This window comes from Lipotes vexillifer, unplaced genomic scaffold (genome assembly GCF_000442215.2).
Source record: "Lipotes vexillifer unplaced genomic scaffold, Lipotes_vexillifer_v1.1 scaffold151, whole genome shotgun sequence".
Taxonomy (NCBI): domain Eukaryota; kingdom Metazoa; phylum Chordata; class Mammalia; order Artiodactyla; family Lipotidae; genus Lipotes; species Lipotes vexillifer.
Genome location: NW_006778186.1, coordinates 379,113 through 405,340, shown reverse-complemented (window position 1 = coordinate 405,340; position 26,228 = coordinate 379,113). Strand labels below are relative to the sequence as shown.

The 26,228-nt window shown below is 36.6% G+C and overlaps 1 protein-coding gene across 1 annotated transcript in view; it reads right to left on the bottom strand.

Annotated features, from left to right (window-relative positions):
• Positions 1-332: 332 nt before the first annotated feature.
• Positions 333-26,228, bottom strand: part of RGS18 (regulator of G protein signaling 18) — a 26,780-nt gene continuing 884 nt past the window's right edge. Inside the window, exons 2-5 of the mRNA XM_007451511.1 lie at positions 26,203-26,228; positions 25,103-25,164; positions 2,846-3,012; positions 333-843 (exon numbers count right to left, since the gene is read on the bottom strand). The exon at positions 26,203-26,228 is cut by the window's right edge and continues 91 nt beyond it. Coding sequence (XP_007451573.1) covers positions 586-843; positions 2,846-3,012; positions 25,103-25,164; positions 26,203-26,228 — 513 coding nt within the window. The 3' untranslated portion in view covers positions 333-585. The remainder of the gene's footprint in view (positions 844-2,845; positions 3,013-25,102; positions 25,165-26,202) is intronic.

Genomic DNA, 26,228 nt, shown 5'->3' with positions numbered 1-26,228 from the left:
GAATGAGCACAAATGTGGATCCCATTCTTGATTATCAACCTAGGTTCTGTATGACCTGGAAGTTCTGTAGAGATGAATGTGTCCTCTCAAAAGTTCCTGTTGCTGGCTTATAACTAGAAGTGATATATTGCTATTCTTGAGCCAGGGTTCTATACTCTCTGTAACTGAGCCAGAGAAAAGCTTCATCATTATAGAAAATGTTTTCCGAATACCTGGCTATCTGAGCATCATATAGTTTACATCTAGAAAAAAATTCCAAACGAGATATTTGGCCAAACTGTTGAAATTTTGCAAAAGTTTAACCTTACAATCTTATATAACATCATTATTACTTCTTTTCTGTCTTTTAATTAAGCAATAAGTTTTTCTGACTATGAATGAAATGAAGTCAGATGGAAGCTTTTACAGAATATCTTGGCAGATAGAATATATATTGTCAAAATAAAACTTTTGGTTTGCATTTTTTAAATCATTTCAAATGACGCACTTTATTTTAAAAGACTTACCAATTTGTTAACATAAACATGCTATATCTTAGAAGCAGATATACAAGCTTGCCAGCAAAATGAGCAAAATTAATTTTCTTTATAACCAAATGGCAACATCTGACTTTACATCCTGGAATTCATTGTAGGTAAATGAACGTGATCGTCTTCTAAGATTTGTTGGTCTCTGAGGTCTTCCTTCTATCAAGTCTAAATAGATGTCAGATTTCAGAAAACGTGTGTAACTGTCTTGCTCCATGAGCTGATACACTCTGCTTTGTGCAGCATCAAAACTGTGGAGGGTGGGTTGGGTGATGCTCCTGGTGATAATTTCTTTGGTGTGAAAATCAAGGTTAACCTGGATAATAATAACAATAATAAAAGTGTAATTATTGTCAATCTACTTAAGTAAACACCTTTGAGAAACAGAAGTAAAGGACTGACTCCACGTTGGAGGGGGCATACGGCACTTGGATGCTTGGTGCTTTTCCTGTTGTGGGTCCAGGGATCCAGTGATTCACTCTGGGTTGGCATGTTACCTGGCTCTTCTCTCCCTTTGCACCCGGTCCTTATCAGTCTCTGCCAGTGTAGGATCATGGAACAATGTAACGTTAGGTGTCCTAGAGATCATTAGATTCAACTCATTTTCAAAGTGGAAACTAAACTTTGTAGAAATTCAGTTATTTTGAGTGAGGGCAAGCAGTGTGTTTGGGGCATATTTGGGATTTCAATGTGAGGCTTTTGCTATATCCCAGTGCTCTTTTCATTATATTATGATGTTGTCATACAAGCAAACGTGTGCTGAAAATGCCTATATGCATATATAAGTGTGTGTGTGTGTGTGTGTGTGTGTGTGTGTGTGTGTATATATATATATAAAGATATAAAATCCTTTAATGCTTTTTATCAAAACATTGATGATATATTCGGCTTTGATGGTGCTAAGTTTTCAGTTTTCAGGCAGGTTTCTTTTCCTTTGTGGGTAACACCACATAACCAGCTGCCTTTGTTTACTTGTGTGTAAGGGGAAGACAGGATAATACATTGAAACACAAAACAGATTGAGACATACTGAAACAAGGAAAATAACTGTCATTTCACATGCGACAGTATCTACATAAGCAGTGCTACCTCGTGGACAACAACAATTTATAGTCAAACAGAACTCTTAACAGTGACAGATTATCAGTTCTACACTTCAGTGAAAAGACACTATTGAGCACGTACTAAAAATACAGAAACTCATTCATATTCAAGGATAGTGAAGTAATATTTGCTGGTTTAATAGCCATTTTAGCAGTTGTTTCATACAGTTACCTCATACTGAGCTTGCAGTAAAAAAAAAAAAAAAAAAAAAATCAATTGTTTTTTCACTTGAACCATTGCCAAATTAGGTTTTCCTCATCTTTCTATTATGATATTTTCTTTTAGTCTATCTTAATGTGTAGGGATAATAATTACAGGGCAAATAAAACTTTGTACAGGTAGATGAGCTAACATTAAAATAGTACATAATACAAACTTCTGGATTTCTCTTACCTTCATCATGTATAAAAATCTTTAGTTTCTACAAGCAGTAACTTGTGCTAAGGTGATTAACATGATAAATGAATGAATCTAAATGTTGCAATTAATTGTATTCACTCTTAGTCTAGAATAAAATACCCTGAGGAGTAACTTCAATTATACCTTTCCTTCCATAGCAATATCTTATAATGCATTCTGTTTGTAAATAGAAATCTATATACAGGCAGACCTCGGAGATACTGTGGGTTCCCTTCCAGACCACCTCGGTAAAGGGGATATCGCAATAAAGTGAGTCACACAAATTTTTTGGTTTCCCAGTGCATAAAAATGTTATGTTTACATGATAATCCATTAAGTGTGTGATAGCATTATGACTAAAAAAACAACATACATACCTTAATTAAAAAATACTTCATTGCGAAAAAAGGCTAACCATCATCTGAGCCTTCAGTGAGTCACAGTAGAAACATCAAAGATCACTGATCACAGATCACCATAGCAAGTATAATAATAATGGAAAAAGTAAGAAATATTGTGAGAACTACCTAAATGTTACATAGAGATATGAAGTGAACCAATGCTGTTGGAAAAATGGCACCGATAGACTTGTTCAAGGCAGGGCTGTCACAAACCTTCAATTTGTAAAAAACAAAATATATGTGAAGTGCAATAAAGTGAAGGGAGTAACATGAGGCATGCTTGTAAATAACCACCATTTTTGTTTCAACAAAATTCTGACCTTTCTGTTAGAATGTATGGCAGTACCGATTTGATGAGGACATATTCTCTCAAAAAGTTTTCAAACAGATGTAAATTTTTACAATCATCTTTACCTCTTGTGGAGCATCATTCTGTATAAATTTCTCATATATTGCTTTTGCTTTATGAATTATTTGTTGAGGGTCTTTGCTTTTCTTGAAATCTTCACAGGCTATCCAAAATTCAATGTTTTCCTCACTGAATTCAGTTTTAAGAAATCTGGTAAAAGTCTCCAGTCCATCTACCAAGGAAAGAGGTGATATATTTTAACTAAAAAATATTGATGCTGAGAATATTGATACTATTGATACTATTGATTAATATTGATGTTAATATCAAATATTGATACTTGATATTAAAGTACAACTGTGAGTGTTAGCGGAAGAAGCGTCTTCCCTCTAATTCAGGGCAGTAGCGCACATCTTGCTCATGAGGAACCATGTTAACAATTAGCTGAAATCTTCACAACTATGAAAGGTAAGTACCATTTCTGTTGAAATGAGGCTGGTATCATACTTAGACCTGAGTAACAGGGACCTTAAATCTAGACCTCACTTTGGGTCTCTCTCAGCTGTGCCTTTCCCTGGGGTGAGTGTGGTAGGGTTATTCTACAGAGCCGAAGAGCCATTCCAGCTGGAGATCATCTCTCAACTTCTAGACCATGCTTCTTGGACTCAGGACCCTGAAATTCCCTTTAAAAGGCTTTGTGGGGCTTTCCTCGTGGCGCAGTGGTTGAGAATCTGCCTGCTAATACAGGGGACACGGGTTCGAGCCCTGGTCTGGGAAGATCCCACATGCCACGGAGCAACTAGGCCCGTGAGCCACAACTACTGAGCCTGCGCATCTGGAGCCTGTGCTCCGCAACAAGAGAGGCCGCAATAGTGAGAGGCCCGCGCACCGTGATGAAGAGCGGCCCCCGCTTGCCACAACTAGAGAAAGCCCTCACACAGAAACGAAGACCCAACACAGCAAAAATAAATAAATTAATTAATAAACTCCTACACCCAACATCTTCTAAAAAAAAAAAGAAGGCTTTGTGTTTCCAGGATTGGCACAGTCCTCTTCCCCAGATACATCCACCAAAGGCACCTGTCTCAGTGGAATGCACACCCCAAGGCTTGAGTGTGGACAGGACTTGAATTTGCACGCTGGAGTGTCCACCCAAATGTGCAAAGAGGTCTCTCACAGTGTGGAACCAAACCATGGGTGGAAAGTGAAGGGAGGTGGGCTATGCTTATAGGGTAGAACTGGGAACAGTCTGAGAATTTTATATTCGAACGTAATCTACCAAGTGTCACAATAGAAGGATAAAATGTCTTTTTTTTTTTTTTTTTCCTGCGGTACGCGGGCCTCTCACTGTTGTGGCCTCTCCCGTTGCGGAGCACAGGCTCCGGACGCGCAGGCTCAGCGGCCATGGCTCAGGGGCCCAGCCGCTCCGCGGCATGTGGGATCTTCCCGGACCGGCGCACGAACCCGTGTCCCCTGCATCGGCAGGCGGACTTTCAACCACTGCACCACCAGGGAAGCCCAAAATGTCTATTCTTAACAGTTTATTAGCCTGATCTGTAACTCTTAATCATTTAGAAATATAGTATGGGGCCTCCATTTTTATTTTTTTCCTGAGCCCCATGAATGTTAGGGGCAGGTATCAAGTCTCGTGGAAGACTACCAGCGTTCAAGTTCTTGTTCAGCTAGTTACTGTGTGGTCCTGAGTGAATTACTTTTCCTTTCTGTGTCTTAGTTTCTCAATATTTAAAATTAAGATAATGATAAAACCGACCTGATAGAGCTGTTTAGAGAATTAAATGTGCCAAAATGTGCAGGACGCTTAAAACAGGAACTGGCATATAGCAAGTACTCTATCTGGGTTTTGATGGGCGGGGTGATGGTTATGATGATGTTGATGATCTTGATGACTATTGTTTTTTTTAGGCTCAGTTAGGTAAAGTTTCATAGCTAAAACTGTGGCACACTCAGGATTCAACACTAAGACAATCTAACTTTAATACTAGCGTTCTTTCAACTGTTTATGATATTCTACTTTTTTTGGCTAATAGGTTTTTTTTTTTTTCATTTATTTTTGGTTGCGTTGGGTCTTTGTTGCCACGCTTGGGTTTTCTCTAGTTGCACGAGCGGGGGCTACTGTTTGTTGCAGTGCGCAGGCTTCTTATTTTGGTGGCTTCTATTGTTGTGCAGCACCGGCTCTAGGCACGTGGGCTTCAGTAGTTGTGGCTCGAGGGCTCTAGAGCGCAGGCTCAGTAGTTGTAGTGCATGGGCTTAGTTGCTCTCCGTGGCATGCGGGATCTTCCCGGACCAGGGCTCGAACCCGTGTCCTCTGCATTGGCAGGCAGATTCTTAACCACTGTGCCACCAGGGAAGCCCCGGTATTTTTTAAAAAATTAAACTTCTTTGAGAAAATTATAGATTCACATGTAGTTGTAGGAAATAACAGAGACAGAGCCCATGTACCCTTTATCCAGTTTCCACCAATATAACATCTTGTAAAACTGTAGTAAAAATATCACAAATAGGATAATGATATTGATATAGTTAAGATACAGAATATTTCCATGATTACAAGGATATCTCATGTTGCCATTTTACTGCTGTACTCACATTTTTCCCACACCCAACCCTTCCTTAAATGTTAGGAACCAATAGTCTGTTCTCCATTGCTGTAATTTGCTCAATTCAAGAATATGATATAAGTGGAATCATGTGGTATATATTGTTTGGGGTGGCTTTTTTCATCTACCATGATTCGCTGGAGATTCATCAGTATATCAGTAATTTGTTCCTTTTCATTGCCGTGTTGTATTCCATGGTATGGATTTGTTTAACCATTCCTGTTGAAGGTTTTGCGGGGCTATTATCAATAAGGATGCTATAAACACTTATGTATAGATTTTGTGTGTGTGTGTAGATGTAAGTTTTCACTTCTGTGGGATAAGAGAAGTGAAGCTGTTCAGTCATATGGTATTTGAAATAGAGAAGAGAGCATTATAGAAGCATTGAGAAAAGGTAAAAACGTTCCTTCTAGATTTTTCAGATAAATTTTCTCAGGGACTTCCCTGGTGGTCCAGTGGTTAAGACTCTGTGCTCCTAATGCAGGGGGCACATGTTTGACCCCTGGTCGGGGAACTAAGATCTCACATGCTGCACAGCACAGCCAATAAACAAACAAACAAACAAACAAAGTAAATAAATAAATTTTCTCAGAGAAATTCATATTTGTGTTGGATACAAACGATTTTTAGCAATCTTTCTTTAGCTTTGTTCTCTACTCATAGTTATGACCTATTTCTCTTTCTGCGAGGAAATTTCATGAGTCCTGTCTAGATTTCTCACCTGGCAGCATTTGATAATAATGATCCCCTCCTTTTTGAAATATTCTTCTTCCTAGGATTCTAGGACACCATACCTCATAATTTATACCATCCAATTACTTTAAGCCTGGATTAATGTCTTCTGTTCCCTGGTTAAATGTGATGTTTGCTGGGATTCTGTTCTTTACATTCTTCTCCTTTTCTCGCCTCTTCTACCTCCCTTTTCTTTCTCTATCTTCCTGTATCCTCGTCTTCTAACATTTTTCCTGAAACTCCTTTCCCCCTTATTTCCCTCTGTACTTTATGCATACTGCTGGCACCTACAGGCAAAATAAGGCATTACAAACAATCTTGCAAAACTATAAAGTTTCTCTGAGTTAAATTTTGATCTAATTAAAAGATTTTAATCTCATTACAAGAAATCATTAGAAGAAAATTTTTCTCTTCACCTCAGATATTCCTCCAGCTACTGACCTATATCTTTCTCCTTACAAAGTCTTTTGAGTAAGCTTTCTGCCGTTGGTCTCTTAATCCCCTCCATTCACTTACCTCCCCATACACTAAAATGTGGTTTCTACTCAATGCTTGACTTAAATAATTTTTACCAAAATGACTTACTGTTATATTCCATGGAAAAAATTTTTTTCCAAGCCATATATTACTTCATCTCTCTATGACAGCAGGAGAAGATGAGATATGTCCGTAATTCTTTTCTATGGCGCGTACACTCTTGAGTTTCTTCTTATATCTCTGACTACTGCTTTTCTAAATACTTCTCAGTTTATCCTTCTTCCTTCTTCCCTTTAATTCCAATTCCAGGGCAATCACTTCAACACTTTAACACAATGAATATGCTGATGATTTTCAGAAATGATCTCCAGCTCAGATCTCTCTCCTGAGCGCCAAGCTCATATCACCCAACATTTGGTAAACATCTCCACTGAATTTCCCACCAAAATAATCACATCACAGCTGAATTCAATATCTTCACCCAAAAGCTTCCCAGAATGTTTCCCACGCAATGACACCATCCACTCAACAACTTAACCCGCAACCCTGGCATCCTTAGGGATCCCCAATTTTCTTCTCAACTCAATTGATAATCACATCTTCTCAACTTTATCTCTTTTATGTATCATGCATCTGTCTTTTTATTTTTATTCAATCTGGAATTACCCTTATTCAGACCAGGATCATATTTTACATAGATTATTATAAAAACCTTCTAAATGGTGACTCTGACTCCAGGCTTCCGTTGCTGCCCTGCCTGCTAACCACCCCCCACCACACACTTTCCAAGTTATTATTCAGATTCTAGTCAGTAATATCTTTCTAGAGTACAAATTTAATTATGTTTCTTCACTGTTGAAAATTTTCCAACAATACCCTTAATCTCTTTCCACTCTCTTTCTCACACTCTAAGCTCCAAGCACAGTGAAATAACTTAGAGTTCCATTCATGTGCCATGTTCCCACATCTCTTTAGCTTCTGTTGGAAACATTTTCTCTTCCTACTCCAATTTTATCAATCTAATTTCATCAGGCTAATCTGTATCACCCATTGAAGTTTAAATTAGAGATCACTTTATCTGGAAAGATTTCACTGATCTCTCAAGAATAAGTTGGGTGTCCTTCATATATGACTTCCGACACTGGGTAACATTTAAACTATTGTGCTGTGGTTGCTTCCTTATTTTTGTTTCTCATGCTATATTGTGAGATTCATGAGATGAAGGCCCTTGTCTAATTTGCCACAAAAATCCCCAGCATGAAGAAATCACTCAATATTTACTTACTGAAAGAAATAAGTAATAATTGAACACATGAGAAAAAGTACAAATTTCCATTAAAAATACAAAAGTTCTAGCAAAAAAATCTTGTTGAGGAGGCAGAGATGAGTTTGGGGATCATGATATGTTTGGAATTTGTGGGTTAGGATACAGAGGAAAAAAAAAGGAAGAAAGAAACATGCAGAGGGTGCCTGGAAGTCTACATGCAGGTTACCTGTAGATCCTTGGCTGAGGGTCAGGCTGTACACGGGCAGGGCAAACTCTGTGAAGCCCAGAAGAGTATAGCTGCAGTGGTGCTGAGAGGTAAATGGAGATCAGGGAGTTTGCATGGGTCTAGGAGTCTTTGGATTTCTGGCCCAGCTACAGTGGAGATACCCAAGAAGGCTATATTTTTGGTATAAATACTACAGGCAAGGTCTTCGTCCTCAAACTAAGATAAATTGGAAAGAGATTGGTTTTAAATATCAAACTGATCAGAAAGAATCAAGAGGATCCACCCGTGATTTAACTGACTGCCAGAAAAATAATCTAACGCTGTTTAAAGGAAGACAGCATAATCTAGACTCCTATATCTTCCTCCTTGCACACATACAATAAAAATTTATTAGGCATGCAAGAAATGTCTAATGTGACCCATTATCAATAAAAAAAGTGGTCAATAGAAGCAGACCACAAGATATCTGAAATGTTGGAAATAGCACACAGGATGTTATAAAAGCTATTATTTATATGTTGAAGAATGAAAAGGTTAAAAAAGACATAAGGAGTGAATAGATGCAAAAACTCAGAAAAGAAATTGAAACTATAGAAAACAATCAAATGGAACTTCTAGAACTAAAATGGAAAATACCTGAAGCAAAAAAAATTCATTGGATCAGCATGACAGCAGATTAACAACTGCCTAAGAAAAGATGAGTAGACTAGAAGACAGGAAGATAGAAATTATTTAATTTAGGATAGTAGAGGACTTCCCTGGTGGCACAGTAGTTATGCCACCTGCCAATGCAGGGGGACACGGGTTTGAGCCCTGGTCTGGGAAGATCCCAAATGCCGCAGAGCAACTAAACCCATGTGCCACAACTACTGAACCTGAGCTCTAGAGCCCACAAGCCACAAATATGGAGCCCACCGTGTGCCACAACTACTGAAGCCCGCATGCCTAGAGCCTATGCTTGGCAACAGGAGAAGCCACCGCAATGAGAAGCCTGCACACTGCAACAAAGAGTAGCCCCCGCTCACCACAACTAGAGAAATGCCGCGCGCAGCAATGAAGACGTAACACAGCCAAAATTTTTCAAAAATTAAAAAAAAAAAAAGGTAGCAGGAAATCAGGGGGAAAATTTCACAATTATACTTCCAGATTTTAATTCTGTTCACTCATACATTTATAGAACAAATAGACAGAATGTCAATCAGAATATGTAAAACTTGAACATTGTCAACTAAATCGACCTAATTGACAATTATATGACATTCTACCAAATACATATTTTCAAGTGCACAAGCAAGATTATCCAAGATGGATCACATGCTAGGATGTAAAATGAATATAAATAAATGTCAAAAGATTGAAGTCTTACACAGTATGTCCTTTGCCCATAAGGGTTTTAATCAAAAATCAACTAGTCATTTTCAAAATGTTGGTTCTTCCAATCCAACAACATGGTATATCTCTCTCTCTGTTTGTATCATCTTTCATTTCTTTCATCAGTATCTTATAGTTTTCTGCATACAGGTCTTTTGTCTCCTTAGGTAGGTTTATTCCTAGGTATTTTTTCATTTTGTTGCAGTGGTAAATGGGAGTGTTTACTTAATTTCTCTTTCAGATTTTTCATCATTAGTGTATAGGAATGCAAGAGATTTCTGTGCATTAATTTTGTATCCTGCTACTTTACCAAATTCATTGATTAGCTCTACTAGTTTTCTGGTAGCATCTTTAGGATTCTCTATGTATAGTATCATGTGATCTGCAAACAGTGACAGCTTTACTTCTTCTTTTCCGATTTGGATTCCTATTATTTCTTCTTCTTCTCTGATTGCCATGGCTAGGACTTCCAAAACTATGTTGAATAATAGTGGTGAGAGTGGACAACCTTGTCTTGTTGTGGTTTCAGTTTTTCATCACTGAGAATGATGTTGGCTGTGGGTTTGTCATATTTACCTTTATTATGTTGAGGTAAATTCCCTCTATGCTTATTTTCTGGAGGATTTTTATCATAAATGGGTGTTGAATTTTGTCAAAAGCTTTCTCTGCATCTATTGAGATGATCATATGTTTTTTATCCTTCAATTTGTTAATATGGTGCATCACACTGATTGATTTGTGTATATTGAAGAATCCTTGCATTCCTGGGATAAACCCCACTTGATCATGGTGTATGATCCTTTTAATGTGCTGTTGGATTCTGTTTGCTAGTATTTTGTTGAGGATTTTTACATCTGTGTCCATCAGTGATATTGGCCTGTAGTTTTCTTTCTTTGTGACATATTTGTCTGGTTTTGGTATCAGGGTGATTGTGGCCTCACAGAATGAGTTTGGGAGTGTTCCTCCCTCTGCTATATCTTGGAAGAGTTTGAGAAGTATAGGTGTTAGCTCTTCTCTAAGTGTTTGATACAATTTGCCTGTGAAGCCATCTGGCCCTGGGCTTTTGTTTGTTGGAAGATTTTTAATCACAGTCTCAATTTCAGTGTTTGTGATTGGTCAGTTTATATTTTCTATTTCTTCCTGGTTAGTCTTGGAAGGTTGTGCTTTTCTAAGAATTTGTCCATGTTTTCCAGGTTGTCCATGTTATTGGCATAGAGTTGCTTGTAGTAATCTCTCATGATCCTTTGTATTTCTGCAGTGTCAGTTGTTACTTCTCCTTTTTCATTTCATTCTATTGACATGTGATGAAATATCTTTTCTTTTTTTTTTTTTTAATTAATTAATTAATTTATTTTTGGCTGTGTTGGGTCTTCGTTTATGTGCGAGGGCTTTCTCCAGTTGCAGCAAGTGGGGGCCACTCTTCATCGCGATGCGCAGGCCTCTCACTGTTGCGGCCTCTCTTGTTGCGGAGCACAAGCTCCAGATGCGCAGGCTCAGTATCTGTGGCTCACGGGCCCAGCCGCTCCGCGGTATGTGGGATCTTCCCAGACCAGGGCTCGAACCCGTGCCCCCTGCATCGGCAGGCGGACTCTCACCCACTGCGCCACCAGGGAAGCCCTCCCTTTTCTTCTTGATGAGTCTGGCTAATGGTTTATCAATTTTGTTTATCATCTCAAAGAACCAGCTTTTAGTTTTATTGATCTTTGCTATTATTTCCTTCAGTTCTTTTTCATGTATTTCGGATCTGATCTTTATGATTTCTTTCCTTCTGCTAACATTGGGGTTTTTTGTTCTTCTTTCTCTAATTGCTTTAGGTGTAAGGTTAGGGTTTTTATTTGAGATGTTTCTTGTTTCTAGAGGTAGGATTGTATTGCTATAAACTTCCCTCTTAGAACTGCTTTTGCTGCATCCCACCGGCTTTGGGTCATTGTGTTTTCATTGTCATTTGTTTCTAGGTATTTTTTGATTTCCTCTTTGATTTCTTCAGTGATCTCTTGGTTATTAAGTAGTGTATTGTTTAGCCTCCATGTATTTGTATTTTTACAGATTTTTTTCCTGTAATTGATATCTAGTCTCATAGCATTGTGGTCAGAAAAGATACTTGATATGATTTCAATTTTATTAAATTTACCAAGGCTTGATTTGTGCCCCAAGATATGAACTATACTACCCAAAGCAATCTACAGATTCAATGCAATCCCTATCAAACTACCAATGGCATTTTTCACAGAACTAGAACAAAAAATTGCACAGTTTGTATGGAAATACGAAAGACCCTGAAAAGCCAAAGTAATCTTGAGAAAGAAAAATGGAGCTGGAGGAATCAGGCTCCTGGACTTTAGATGATACTACAAAGCTACAATCATCAAGACAGTATGGTACTGGCACAAAAATAGAAATATAGATCAATGGAACAGGATAGAAAGCCCAGAGACAAACCCACGCACATATGGTCACCTTATCTTTCATAAAGGAGGCAAGAGTATACAATGGAGAAAAGACAGCCTCTTCAATAAGTGATGCTGGGAAAACTGGGCAGCTACATGTAAAAGAATGAAATTAGAACACTTCCTAACACCATACACAAAAATAAACTCAAAATAGATTAAAGACCTAAATGTAAGGCCAGACACTATAAAATTCTTAGCAGAAAACATAGGCAGAACACTCTGTGACATAAATCACAGCAAGATCCTTTTTGCCCAATGGAAATAAAAAGAAAAATAAACAAATGGGACCTAATGAAACTTAAAAGCTTTTCACAGCAAAGGAAGCCATAAACAAGATGAAAAGGCAACCCTCAGAATGGGAGAAAATATTCGCAAATGAAGCAACTGAGAAAGGATTAATCTCCAAAATATACAAGCAGCTCATGCAGCTCAATAACAAAAAAACAAACAACCTAATCCAAAAATGGGCAGGAGACCTAAATAGACATTTCTCCAAAGAAGATATACAGGTAGCTAACAAATACATGAAAGAATGCTCAACATCACTAATCATTAGAGTAATGCAAATCAAAACTACAATGAGGTATCACCTCACACCAGTCAGAATGGCCATCATCAAACAATCTACAAATAAATGCTGGAAAGGGTGTGGAGAAAAGGGATTGCATTGTTGGTGGGAATGTAAATTGATACAGCCACTATGGAGAACGGTATGGAGGTTCCTTAAAAAACTAAAAATGAAGCTAACATATGACTCAGCAATCCCACTACTGGGGATATACCCTGAGTAAAACATAATTCAAAAAGAGACATGTACCACAATGTTCATTGCAGCTCTATTTACAAGAGCCAGGATATGGAAGTAACCTGAGTCCATTGACAGATGAATTGATAAAGATGATGTGGCACATATATCCAATGGAATATTACTCAGCCATATAAGGAAACGAAATTGAGTTATTTGTTGTGAGGTGGATGGACCTAGAGTCTGTCTTACAGAGTGAAGTAAGTCAGAAAAACAAATACCGTATGCTAACACATATATATGGAATCTAAAAAAAAAAAAATGGTCTGAAGAACCTAGGGGCAGGACTTGAATAAAGACACAGACATAGAGAATGGACTTGAGGACACGGGGAGGGGGAAGGGTAAGCTGGGACAAAATGAGAGAATGGCATGGACTTATATATACTACCAAATGTAAAATAGCTAGTCGGAAGCAGCCGCATAGCACAGGGAGATCAGCTCCGTGCTTTGTGACCATCTAGAGGGGTGGGATAGGGTGGGTGGGAGGGAGATGCAAGAGGGAGGAGATATAGGGATATATGTATATGCATAGCTGACTTACTTTGTTATAAAGCAGAAACTAACACACCATTGTAAAGCAATTATACTCCAATAAAGGTGTTAAAAAAAAATCAACTAGTAACATAGCTTTAAAAGCCCCCAAATATTTGGAAATAAAACAACACATATAAATAATTTATTGATCAAAGAAGGAATCAAAAGAGAAATTAGAAAATATTTACAATTGAATTATAATAAAAATATAGCACATCAAATTTTGTAGGATGCAGTTTAAACTGCATTTAGAGGGAAATTTACCACATGAAATGCTATACTAGTAAAAAAAAAATCTAAGTTTCTACTTTAAGAAGCTTTAAAAACAAGAGAAAATTAAAGCCACAGTAAGTTGAAGGGAAAAAAATTATAAAAGAAGTCTATGTAAAAGAAAACATAGAGAAAATTTACAAAGCCAAAAATTGGTTCTTCGAAAACATTAATAAAATAGAGCTCCTAGTGAGGCTGTTTCATAGTAGTAGGAAGCAAATCAGTGATATTTCCACAGATCTTAGACATATTACAAAGATAGTAAATATTAAGAATGATTTTATGCCAATAAATATAATTTAAATAAAATGGGAAAATTGTTTAAAGAAAGCCTACCCAAACTGACACTGAAGTGAAAAATCTGAAACTATTAACTTAATAGATTTTTATAATAAAAATACCACCCCCCCCAAAAAAAAATCTTGGGCCCAGATTTGGTGAATTTCATCAAACGTTTAAGAAAAATGATTCTAATCTTATACAACTTACAGAAAACAGTGGAGGGATGAATAATTTCCTTCTCATTTTAAGAGGTTAGGATAACTCTAATACCAAAACCTGACAAATGTAACACCAACAGCACCCCCAGAAATAACGATTAAGAAAGGAAAAGGAAAAGAAAATTATAGACCAATGATCACAGATGTAAAGATTCTGAACAACATATTAGAGACTTAAATTCAGGAATTTAAAGAGGGAGAAGCATACATTCTAGCATTAAGGCAAAAAAATTGTGAAGTAAATGATAGCTTTCTTTGTCTACTCAACTTATTTTCACTTATATTCATTTCTTCTATTCACTGTTCTCTAGAACTATTCCTCATGGTCCATGATTATTTGTAATATAATAAGTTCCATATAGAATGAAGCAAGAAGAATGAATATGGTAGAATTATGGTGATAACTAAGAGGGATTGCATTTTTAACATGTTTAAAGGTTTTGAGGGCTAAGTGCTGTTCATACACATTACTACATTTAATACTACAACATATGTCTGGAATATGTCCTATATTCATTTTCGTAGCTGAGAAAACTGAGATTCATATAAATTCAATTGTCCCAGATCTCACTTTTCAAACAAACAAATTGTAGAAGTATATCTTTCTCAAGAAGGCAGCACTTTCTGTCATAGGTAGAGTAACAGTCCTTCAAAGATGTCCATGCCCTAATCCTCAGAACCTGTGACTACATTACCTGCCATGGAGCAAAAGCTTTGCTGATGTGATTAAGGTTAAGAACCGTGAGAGGGGCAAATTATCCTGGATTATCCAGGTGGCCCCAATCTCATCACATGAATGCTTAAAAGTGAAGGAGGAAAGCAGGGAAGTGGGTCAGGGGAATGTGATGTGAGAAGCACTGTTGCTGCCCTTCAAGATGGAAGAAGATGGTCAAGAGCCAGAGTGTGGTGGCTTCCAGAGGGTGAGAGTGGCCTTAGTTTAGAGCCAGCAAGAGAATGGAGACCTTGGTCCAAAAGTGCAAAGAGCTGACTTCTGCCAAGAACCCAAATGGGTAGGAAAGGGACTCTCCCCAAGACCTTCCACAGAGGACAACAGCCTGCTGACACCTTGATTTTTTTTTCCAGTGAGATCCATGCTACACTTCTGACCTACAGAACTGTAAGATAATATATTTGTGTTTTAAGTCCCTAAAGTTATCATAGCTTGTTACACAGCCACAGGAAACTACTATAGTCCTCAAATCATGTGTTACATGTCACCATTTATTTCTCCTATATCTAGAACTTGTCCTGTTTGTCATGAAGCATTGTGTTTTCATTTTTGTTTTTAATGCTGAAAGCAACTGTTTGATTATATTAGAGATCCAGGAACTTAATGTAAGAAAACAACAGCCAGAAATGGCATAACCTACAGACATTCCCTAACTGTTAGGTACGGAATATCTCCAAACACTACCATGATGGAGGAGTCCTGTGGGCCTCTTCTACTCCACTGCTCCTTCCATTGGTGTTTTCATTGGGGTGAGGGGAGAGTCTGCCATTTCTTTTCCTTGGTAAATTGATCCTGAGCACCAGATGTTAGTGGTTAAACCTTAGCGAAGAAACTAGGAAGCCAAGCAAAGGTCAGTCTCAACAAGAATTTGAGAAGGCATCGTAGGACTGACATGCAACCCAGAACTTGTCCACAGTGATTAGATGCTGGTAAGATAATTCCTAGTCAAACACAGCTGTCTTAAGGAGGCCTTAGTTCTAAGCGCTTCCTGCGTAAGTCAACAAATTCTAGTCTCTGAGGAGAAGGAAGAATGATCAATGTGAGTGATATTGAACCACTCTTGTTCTTATTTCTCTAGCACAGTTAGTGTTTGATTTTCAAGATTTATTTCTCATGCCGTGTAGTGTGCTTTGCTCAGAATGTAGCCGAAAAATATAAATGGATAAGGATTCTTTGAAGCATTTTGATAGATAGAAGATTTTCCCCAAATACCTACAAATGTATATATTCTCAGAGTAAAGTTAATGATCTATCTCTGTTTTTATTATTTTTAAGCCAAAATAGCTATCTAAGTGAAAAACAGGGAGTCAGACAAGTGGGTTTTACCCTGACTTGTTAACCCACCAGCACTCTTAGGGATTACTGTTCCTTAGTGCGGTCTGTTTGACTTTCCTTTCCACAACTCTTTCGCCCTCTAGCTCAGTATCTGAACTTGTAAAAAAGCAGTTTGAGTCATTACCATTGTCGAAGATTACATTCCTTTAATTTTGGAAAACTACATTGCAGCAGCAACATTTCAGACTTCAGGTAAAGCTGGAGCCCCAGCCTGATGACTTCAGAAAATAGGCTGAATAAGTAATCATTTGGCTACTGATTGGCAACAGCTTGAAAACTTCTTCCTTTTCCATTTATGCCACTAGAAAGATCGTTTTGTTGCATAATCTCTGGTTTTACTTTTTGTCTTTTTTTTTTTCTTCTTCTCCTTCTGTAATGATCCCAGAAGGAAACAAGGAGACTAAGGCAAAACATGCCTTTCAACCCCTAAATCAAAATTGAAGTAGAATTTGAAATGTGGGCAATGTTTAGGTGTGTGAAAGAAAAATCACAACAAAAACAACCATCTGTAGACCAATTGGCTTAAACCAAACTTTAGGTAGTTACGTAGTCATGCCCCAGCCTCTGGCCAGAACTTTAAAAATATATATTGAGAATTCCCTCTTGATGAATTTTTAGTGTAATCAAAAACTGCTGCTTAGCACCCATACTTCCTTCCTCTTTCAAATTTCTAAAATGTTTGCCCTTTTTCCCTCCAATTAACATCCACTTTTTGCTGGATTGAATCCTAAATATATGTATATTCTCTTAATTTATCTCTCATAATTATCTTCACAACTGATCGATTCTTTGTATTTTTTAATAGAATTCTGAAATTTCTTATTTGCTCGGTAGCTGCTGTAAAGTAGATTCCTGAGGAGGATTCCTTGACTAGATATTAGGAAACAATTGGAAGCAAGACAGCAAAATGATTGTGAGAACATCTTCAGGTAATCCTAATTAAAAAAGCAAAAGTGGTCATATGGAAATGTGCACTTTGATATTGAAAAGCCTGTCATTGGGTGGTATTGCCCTGTGTGTTCATGATGTGGGTCCTGCCTCTTCCCCTCCCACAATGAGAGACATCTGTCTTGTTCTTACTTGCTCCTCTGTTACTGTTTAAATGGAAATTAAAGCAAAGTTAGCAAATAAAATGCCTGCTATCTTACAACAGAGCAGTCTGTTCCAGGTCAGACCTAGATTGGAAAGAGGAAATTAAGAATATGCTTTATTGGGCTTATGAATAAAGTTACTTTGACCCCAGTGAAGGGAAATGCTTTTTGGATTTCATTTTATTCTATCTATATGTCATATATAAGCATGATTGATCAGTTTTTAAATACCAAATTATTCCTAAAGCAAGTTGATAAATTACTGTGACAATTTTAGGAGGATATGGTCATCACTTTTCCTATTAATAAATCTCAATTATAAGAAACTTTTTGTATTGACACCTAGAAGGGATCATCCTTATGCCAGACAACTGAAATTGTTACTTATTAAAAATAACTTCCTTTGTCTATCTTTTAATTATTTGTGAAACACCTGGTATGAACCTGATGACTGTATTATAAACTGAAAATGCAATGATATTAATTACAATAGTTAGAAGTTTTGAATCTTTGCTAAGGCCTTGGCACACTGCTATATGCCTTTTATTGGGGCAGTTCCATTTAATTTTCACATCAGCCCTAAGGAGTTAACTCCTGTTCTACCCATTTATACAGATGAAGAAGCTGAGGTTCAGAGAGTTGAGTTGCCCTGAATCTTACCACTGGGAAAAGATAGCACAGGCGTTTGAATCCAGGTTTATTTTGTATATAATTATAGCACGTTTGTCTTTCAACTGCCATGAAACAACAAAGTCTTTACTGTTGAGGAATATGGAGATTAATAGGCAAGACAGGCATGTATAGACCAAGGACTAAGGAATGAGAATTGCAGGGGTGACTAATTCTGTTTGAAGCAGCAGAGAAAAATCAGCTTACTTAAGATGATTATAGAAGCCTTCCAGAAAATAACATGAATGCTACTTAAATAGTCCTTCACTAATTCACAAAGCATGAGTGAGTGTAAGCTCTGTACCAGCCGTTGGGCTTTGGAGTATCATGCAAAAGCCCTTTGTTACTGTGCTTAGTCTTGAGTTTGGTACAGACATTCAAAATGAAGTCACAGCATTAACGTAAGGAAGAGCGCTGTATGTTAAAAGTGCTCATGGTGAGTTAAAGTGAATGGATCTTGTTACCATAATATGAACATAATAGGGGAGAATAAATACTGATTCAAGAAACAAATTAATGATGAATGAGACGGTAGTTCATCTATTTAAAAGTTTAAGTAAATGACTTTTTTAAAAAACAAAAAATACGTAATATCGTGCAGGATTATCCCAGCACACTAGTTACTTCCTGTTTCTCTTACTCACTTGGGGCAGCTGCATTAAGTCAGGTCACAATGGAACCATTTCTCACACAGAGGCAGTAACTTACTAAACAGTCCTTTAGAAGAAAGCAGTGGTGAAGACACCTGCCAAAAGCGCTTGATAGAACCCGGGATTAGAATTCACACTGGAAGAAGCTGGCTCAATGTGTCATACAAATATGAAATGCTTGTAATTGCATGTTTCTAAATTGAAACTCTGACATCTGTTGGAGTATTTTTCTGATGCCAAGAAACCAAATGAAACAAAAAGTCAAGGAACTCAGAAGTTGGAAACCCAAATACAGTGTGGTATCTTAAGTACTAGGTTGCCTTGCTTCTCCTTTGATATTTGACTTTGGACCTGCCACAGAATGTGGTGGTTACTTGTGCAATAATGATTTGTTTGTGTGGCCCATTTATAATCTAGACTGGATTTTACTTACTTTTATTTTTTAGATAGATAAAGTAATTGCATGTTTGTTATGGGTCAGCTTGATTCAGAAAGTTAAATTTACAGAACCCTGGAATCCCTTATCTTGCAGAAAACTGGTAACTGAAAATTGGAAAGGGCAACTTAAAAAGCCACAAGGTGAAAAGTGTAAGGAGAAGTGCTAATTTCCTTCCCCAAAAGAGAAGTATGCACTTCCTTGCAGCCTTTCCTCAAAGTCAGTAATATGTACTTCCCACAGTATCATCAGTTCATGTTTTTAAATCAAGGGGGTGAAATGACTCACATACTCCTTTTATCCTACCTTATCATGAATTAATCTCAAAATTAAGCTTAGTATATATAATCACAATTTAAGGTGCAAAAAGTCCAAGCAAATAGTTGTTAATAAAAAAACTAAAAATATTGGAATTGTCTGCAGTGACTGGAAAAAAGGATGTACAGGAAAATAAACAGGTAGTAGTTGGAAGTTTTTTTTTTTTATTGACAGAGACTCTCTTCATAGGAAATAAGCTTCTCTTTCAAATCTTTTCTTATCAAGTATGTGAGATGGTTAGAAAATGTTTCTATAATCAATCATGCTTCTATATTCTAGGTGTGTACCTATAAAACCCTGCAAAACTGCTGATAAAGTTTACCAGCAACTAAAAAAGTTCAAAGTCTCACCTGTTATCTTCTCCAAATCTATTTTTTCCACCTCTATTTCTGATCTATAAAAGGCACTCTTACCTTCCTATTAATATGGAACAAAATCTAGAGATCTTTGGCTCCTTTTTCTTCATCTCCTATTTCTTCACCACCTCACTTTACAACATAAGTACACATTCAGTCAGTCACCGAGTTCTTCCATTTTCTTTCCAAAATAGCCCTTACGCTGAGGTTAACTTTGATATTTGTAACAACCTTGTAGGTAGTCCTATTATATGCATAGAATTCTACCTTTCTATCCATCAGAGTTAGCTTTCTAACAAACAAACTCTTCTTGAGTTTGTCCCCAACTTGGTTTTCCAGTGTGATTTTTCACTACTCTTTATCTCAGTGAATGCGACCTGCTTGCTTTCCTAGGTTATAAACCCAGTAAGCCCAAATCGCTTATTTCTCTAGCCCTTTTCCTGCCTTTTTCTCTACTCAGGAATAACCTTTTCCTCTGCCTGTTGAAATCTTGTACACATCGACATAATTTCATGTAATGATTTTCTAAAGCCTATATGAAACATTGCAAGTTCTACAGGCATTTTTTAAACTATCCAATTGTTTTCAAAATTATGTATTATCAGCAGCATTGTTTTACTTTCAAAGCTGTCTTACACAGAACCATATAAATATATGCATACAAACACTCACAAATATGTAAGTGTAATATACATATATATGTAATTTTATTGGAATTAATTGATTTGCTAAGTTCATATTGGTAACATTTATTTTCATAAAGTCAATTGGTAAGAAGATGGATAACTGAATTTGAAATTGATGATTATGAATGACAGTCTGATACTGGTTTTTGGTTTATTCTTTTTGTTTTTCTTAAACAATATTTAGAAATTATTGTTATATATGGTTTTAAATCATAGATTTTTATGATTCATTTTGCAGTTTCAGGCAAATTTGTCAATAAACAGGGAAGGCAGGAAAAAAATTACCCTAATATCTGCAGAGAAACAAATGAGGAACGGAGGTTAAATTATTGATGGACTGCAGTGTATTAAATTTACTGTATAACATATTTGAGTTCATTTTTTAAAATAACATTTACTTTTAGAATAGATTAGATTTACAGAAGAGTTATGAAGGTAGGACAGAGCTTTCACACACCCCACACCTCCAGATCCCTGCTATTATTAACATCTTACATTGGTAAGGTACATATGTTATAATTTTTTTTTATATATAAATTTATTTATTTATTTTTGGCTGCACTGAGTCTTCGTCTCTTCACGTGGGCTTTCTCTAGTTGCAGCGAGCGGGGGCTACTCTTCGTTTTGGTGCGTGGGCTTCTCATTGCAGTGGCTTCTCTTGTTGCGGAGCGCAGGCTCTAGGCGTGTGGGCTTCAGTAGTTGTGGCATGTGGGCTCAGTAGTTGTGGCTCACGGACTCTAGAGCGCAGGCTCAGTAGCTGTGGCGCACGGGCTTAGTTGCTCCGCGACATGTGGGATCTTTCCGGGCCAGGGCTCAAACCCGTGTCCCCTGCATTGGTAGGCAGATTCTTAACCACTGCGCCACCAGGGAAGCCTCTACATATGTTATAATTAATAAACAAATACTGATACATTATTATTAACTAAAGTCCCTACTTTGGTTATATTTCCTTGGATTTTACCTTCTGTGCTTTTTTTAATTTTAAAAGAGTTAAGCTACATTTTAGGAATGAAATTTGAATATAATAGTGGAATTATCAAAACACTCCATGGATTCTTTGGTTTCTGTGGAACACAGCAAAAACACTGTTCTTTCTGCTTAAGTTTCATCTATTACCTGTTACCCTAAGCCACCCTTTTTCAAATTATGTTTCTCAATAAAGAATTACTTTCTCTCTAGTTCGCTAAATAAATTGCACTGTTTAATGCCCCATGCCTATGTTGGCTTTCTGCTTGGATGATCTCTTTCTCTCTTTGTCCAGCTAGTGAAATTTTTATTAATCCCCTAAAATCTAGCATAAGAACCATCTACTCTGCTCCTTTCCTAAAGATGCTAATAATTATTCTGTAGTGGTTTTAGTATCAGGCATTTTTTTGTCAAATAAATACTCAAATTTCTGATGTATTTTGTTTGACTTATCACTTCACTTCCCATTTGAATAAATTTAATACATTTTCCATTTCCTTTATATAGATACGGCATACAGAATTTGAGAAACACATTTAACTAAACGGAAATTCTATAAAATCTGACAGAGCAAGGTCTTGAAGTGTGTGTGTGTTTGTGTGTGCATGAGTATAGGAACTTTCCTTTTTTTTTCTTTTTGGCCTACAGTCAAGTCAATAGAAATGAGCTGAATTTGACCATTGCAACCATGAGACTTTCTTAGGTGATTATTTTAAGCTTTATAATTTAATATTACAATAAGATTTGCAATTTAGAATAACTGAATTTTTGGCATTGATTAAAAGAATACCATTAACATAAATTTTTGTGAATCCAATATAATTTAATTAGCACTTTGATCATGAGCGATGATAATAATGTCTAAGTGGGTCAGTGCTGATTTTTGTTATTCATGCTACCCCCTCTAGGTTCAAACTGCTGCTATTTTACAGAACTTTAATATTTCTACCAGTAGAGAACAGAGAGGAGCAGATTTTTTTCCATTTGGTTTTGACTACTTATAAAGCAACATGATTATAGAATGCCAGGGGAGGATTTTCTGTAGGACTAATTGCCTAGAGAGAATCTTTATTCTCTCTAATGGGTCGTGAGAGTATGATGAAATTATTATATACCAATTTATTAAGTTAAAGAAAAGTCCAGCTTATATATTTCTTTCCATAGAAATTTAACCCTGTAAGTGATGTTTATACAGCTGGGAGCAGGTTGCAAAACAGAAAAAGATTATTAAATTTATTGTTGATAATTATTTTTCATGATAGCAGAAGCCATTTACATTTGTGTAGTGTCAAACAGTTATTGGCTTCTTGCAACCTAAGTGTCCATCGACAGATGAATGGATAAAGAAGATGTGGCACATATATACAATGGAATATTAGTCAGCCATAAAAGGAAACGAAATTGAGTTATTTGTAGTGAGGTGGATGGACCTAGAGACTGCCATACAGAGTGAAGTAAGCCAGGAAGAGAAAAATAAGTACCGTATGCTAACACATATGTATGGAATCTAAAAATAATAATAATAATGGTTCTAAAGAGCCTAGGGGCAGGACAGGAATAAAGACTCAGATGTAGAGCATGAACTTGAGGACATGGGGAGGGGGAAGGGTAAGCTGAGACGAAGTGAGAGAGTGGTATGGACGTATATACACTACCAAATGTAAAATAGATAGCTAGTGGGAAGCAGCCACATAGCACAGGGAGATCAGCTCTGTGCTTTGTGAACACCTAGAGGGGTGGGATAGAGAGGGTGGGAGGGAGATGCAAGAGGAAGGGGATATGAGGATATATGTATATGTATAGCTGATACACTTTGTTACAAAGCAGAAACTAACACACCATTGTAAAGCAATTATACTCCAATAAAGATGCTAAAAAAAAAAGAAACAGAAAACAGTTATTGGCTTCTTATTCATCTTCTCATTTAATCCTGACAGAAATTTATTTCTGTTGGAGCTAAAGACATTGTGATCTCCATTTACAGTTGAGGAAGCTGAATATGAAAGTGATTAGGAAAGTGATTGTGAGGCAGAAGAGAACCAGAGCTCAAAGCTCGAAAGGGACGCAGGACTAAGTTTTTCCTAGCAACAAATTTGGTTATATTATTCGAACACTTAATATTTACCAGGTGATGTGCTGGGTTTGGAGATCCACAGATGAAAAGACATGTTTCCTTATAATAAACATTCAAACTGGAAAAAAAAAATGAATTCCACTTCTTTTTTTCCTTGCTCTGACTAGTGAAGAGGCTCAAGGGCTGAGTTGTGCCCAAATGGTGGAAATAATAGGAGATTAAAAGAAGAAATGAGTTTGGGGGGCATGAATTAGGGAGGAAAGTTTTACACAGGTTGTAATTAGATAAATACCTGAACCAAGACAGTGACAGAGGAGGTAATGAGAATGGGAGATAGGTTTTACATATATTTGGCAAGAATTTTAACAAAAGTCAAGAAATGGGTGGATATTGGGAATGAAGAAAAGTTGAAGAAAGCTGTTCACTTTATCTTTCTCCAAAATAGGGAGTGATAGAGCATTAAGGTGAAATGAGGATGGAGTAACACATTAAATTTTTTTAAGCATGAACTTCCTTTCTTACCACTACCCTCCATTTTCACTACATCCTTGCCTAAATTTAAGCCTTGATTTCTCTACCTATACTTTTCTTTCTCTGAGTCAATATTACAATTCAGAGGCAGAATCTGTTTTCATTGGAAGAGGGAAGGTCTTCAGGGAGACTCTGCAGAAATAGGATTCTCTGTCAGTAAATCCAGGGGAACATGAACTGGTCACCAAAACCTTATAGGTGGATGGACAATTAGGAGAAAATTACAGGACATGAAGACAGATTAGAAAAGTTGGTTTCATCAAAGAGTGCACAGTACTTGAGGCTGAATTGCAAGTACTGCGCTCCCAGCAACAGGAGCTCCTGCTTCCAGTAGACACCTTAGGATGAGAAAACCACTGGCAACGCTGTAAACAGTAGTTAGCCTCAGGCTAACCCAAAGAAATGTGGTAAGGAATAGAAGAACTTGGAGATACAAATAAAAGCTGTGGGCTAGAGGAAGTGTGTGGCTATTTGGTAGTGATAAAGTGTTGCTTCTTAAGCAGACTCTGCCTGGGTTAACGTGGAAAGCAATGAACCCTGTGGTTGCTTAGCCTCATCGCCTACTCAGTTAAGTCTGTCAGTTTTGCTTCCTGAAAGAAATTGTGGACTGAATAAAGGCCAGGAAAAAATGCTTACTCAGCTGTTTCCTTATGCAGTTGACTCTAAGGATTAGCAATCCAGGCAGCCTGTCCTCTGACCCGTGCTTGGACAAACTCAGTATTTGTCCTCACTTTCCATCTCATCTATGAAGCTCCACCTTAAATGCCCACCTGATTCTCAACTACTCTGCAAAATTCTGATGACTGATGCGAAGAGTGAAGCATTTATAAAATTAAAACAATATATATTTTCATGAAGTTTTCCTAAATGTCCATGAAAAGAGCTACTTTAGATTTTTGATCACTTAACCATAAAAATAACACAGATTATCTGGGATTTAATAAAACCAAGGATCTCATTCACAAACTAAAAACACTGAAAATATGAAACTATTCATCCAGCACCAAGAAATATTTCATCCACCATAAGTAATTCTTAATAAAATAAGAGTATTTTTAAAATACTCTTATTTGACTATTCTATTATTATTTCTGTGGATCAAAAACTCATATTGCTGTACATTATCAATCAGACTAAATTTTTATGACAGCCTGCTTTGTATAGTTACATACATATTTTGTATACTTTTCCATTAAAGAATAAAGTATTTGGGAAAAGTAGCACTAACCTTTATGGGAAAGCAGTTTGTCAAATGATTCACCCCATATCACTGCTTCTTCAGGAGAGATTCTGTTCAAGAAACAATGTTTTATAATGGAGTGTGCAGAAACTCTACTTATGAATCTGCTCTAACATGTGCTATCATACTGCTCTTTTCAGTCATTTCACAGGATTTCTCCTTTGTTTATTATACAATGGAAATTGTATTTATATTGGAATGTTCAAAAACATTGGTCAACTTTCTTTTGGGTTTTACATATAAAACAGTGTGTTAAAATAACATTATTTTCTCATGAATTATTTCATTTTCTAGGGAAAAATAATCATGTGTTAGGTTAAAAACAAAGAAATCAGGTCAATTATCTTTCTTAATTTGGCAAATAGGAGAACCTAATCTAACGGTGTCTTTCAGTCAAACTTTTTTAAAACTGCAATTTCCTTGAAACTCTTACCAAAATATGCAACAATTTTTTTTAACAGATACAGGAAGTTTGACTAATGAAGTTTTAAAAGGGTAAGAAATAGGAAACATTCTTAATACAACAAATATTTTAGAAATGTTGATAATTGAGAATTGAATATATTTGTCTTGGATCTTTTATTGGTCATATTTCATATTTGGAAATTTTTATATTATCCTAGTGTATAAGGTTATTCCATTTTCTGTTTGAACTAAAGAAATGGCTAAAAGTTACAAAACATCCCTTTTTGTGCTTTACTTGTTACTGTACCTAGCGCATTTTTTCCAAACTACTGAAGAAAGAGATGAATAGCACTTCTCAATGACATTGTGCAAACTCTTAAATTAATGAGTATTTCATCAGTTTAAAATACAAAGTGATGAAGGAGTAAAATATATCATTTAAAATTGGCAGGAATATAATTTTAAAAGAGCATCTTTAAATTTTTATGAGATTACTTAATTCAAGCTATTAAAATGGTTTAATTTTATGGAATATATCTAGTTTTTTTGAAATGAGATCGCTAACCCTTCCTTATATTACTGTGTAATATCCAATAAAATGGTAATCCCTAATTTCCTCTTTTTTAAATCTTTAATGATAGAATCAGCAAAATGTCCCCCCCAGATAATTACAAGTTATTCACCTTGTTTCTTTGGCCAGTTGCCCAGA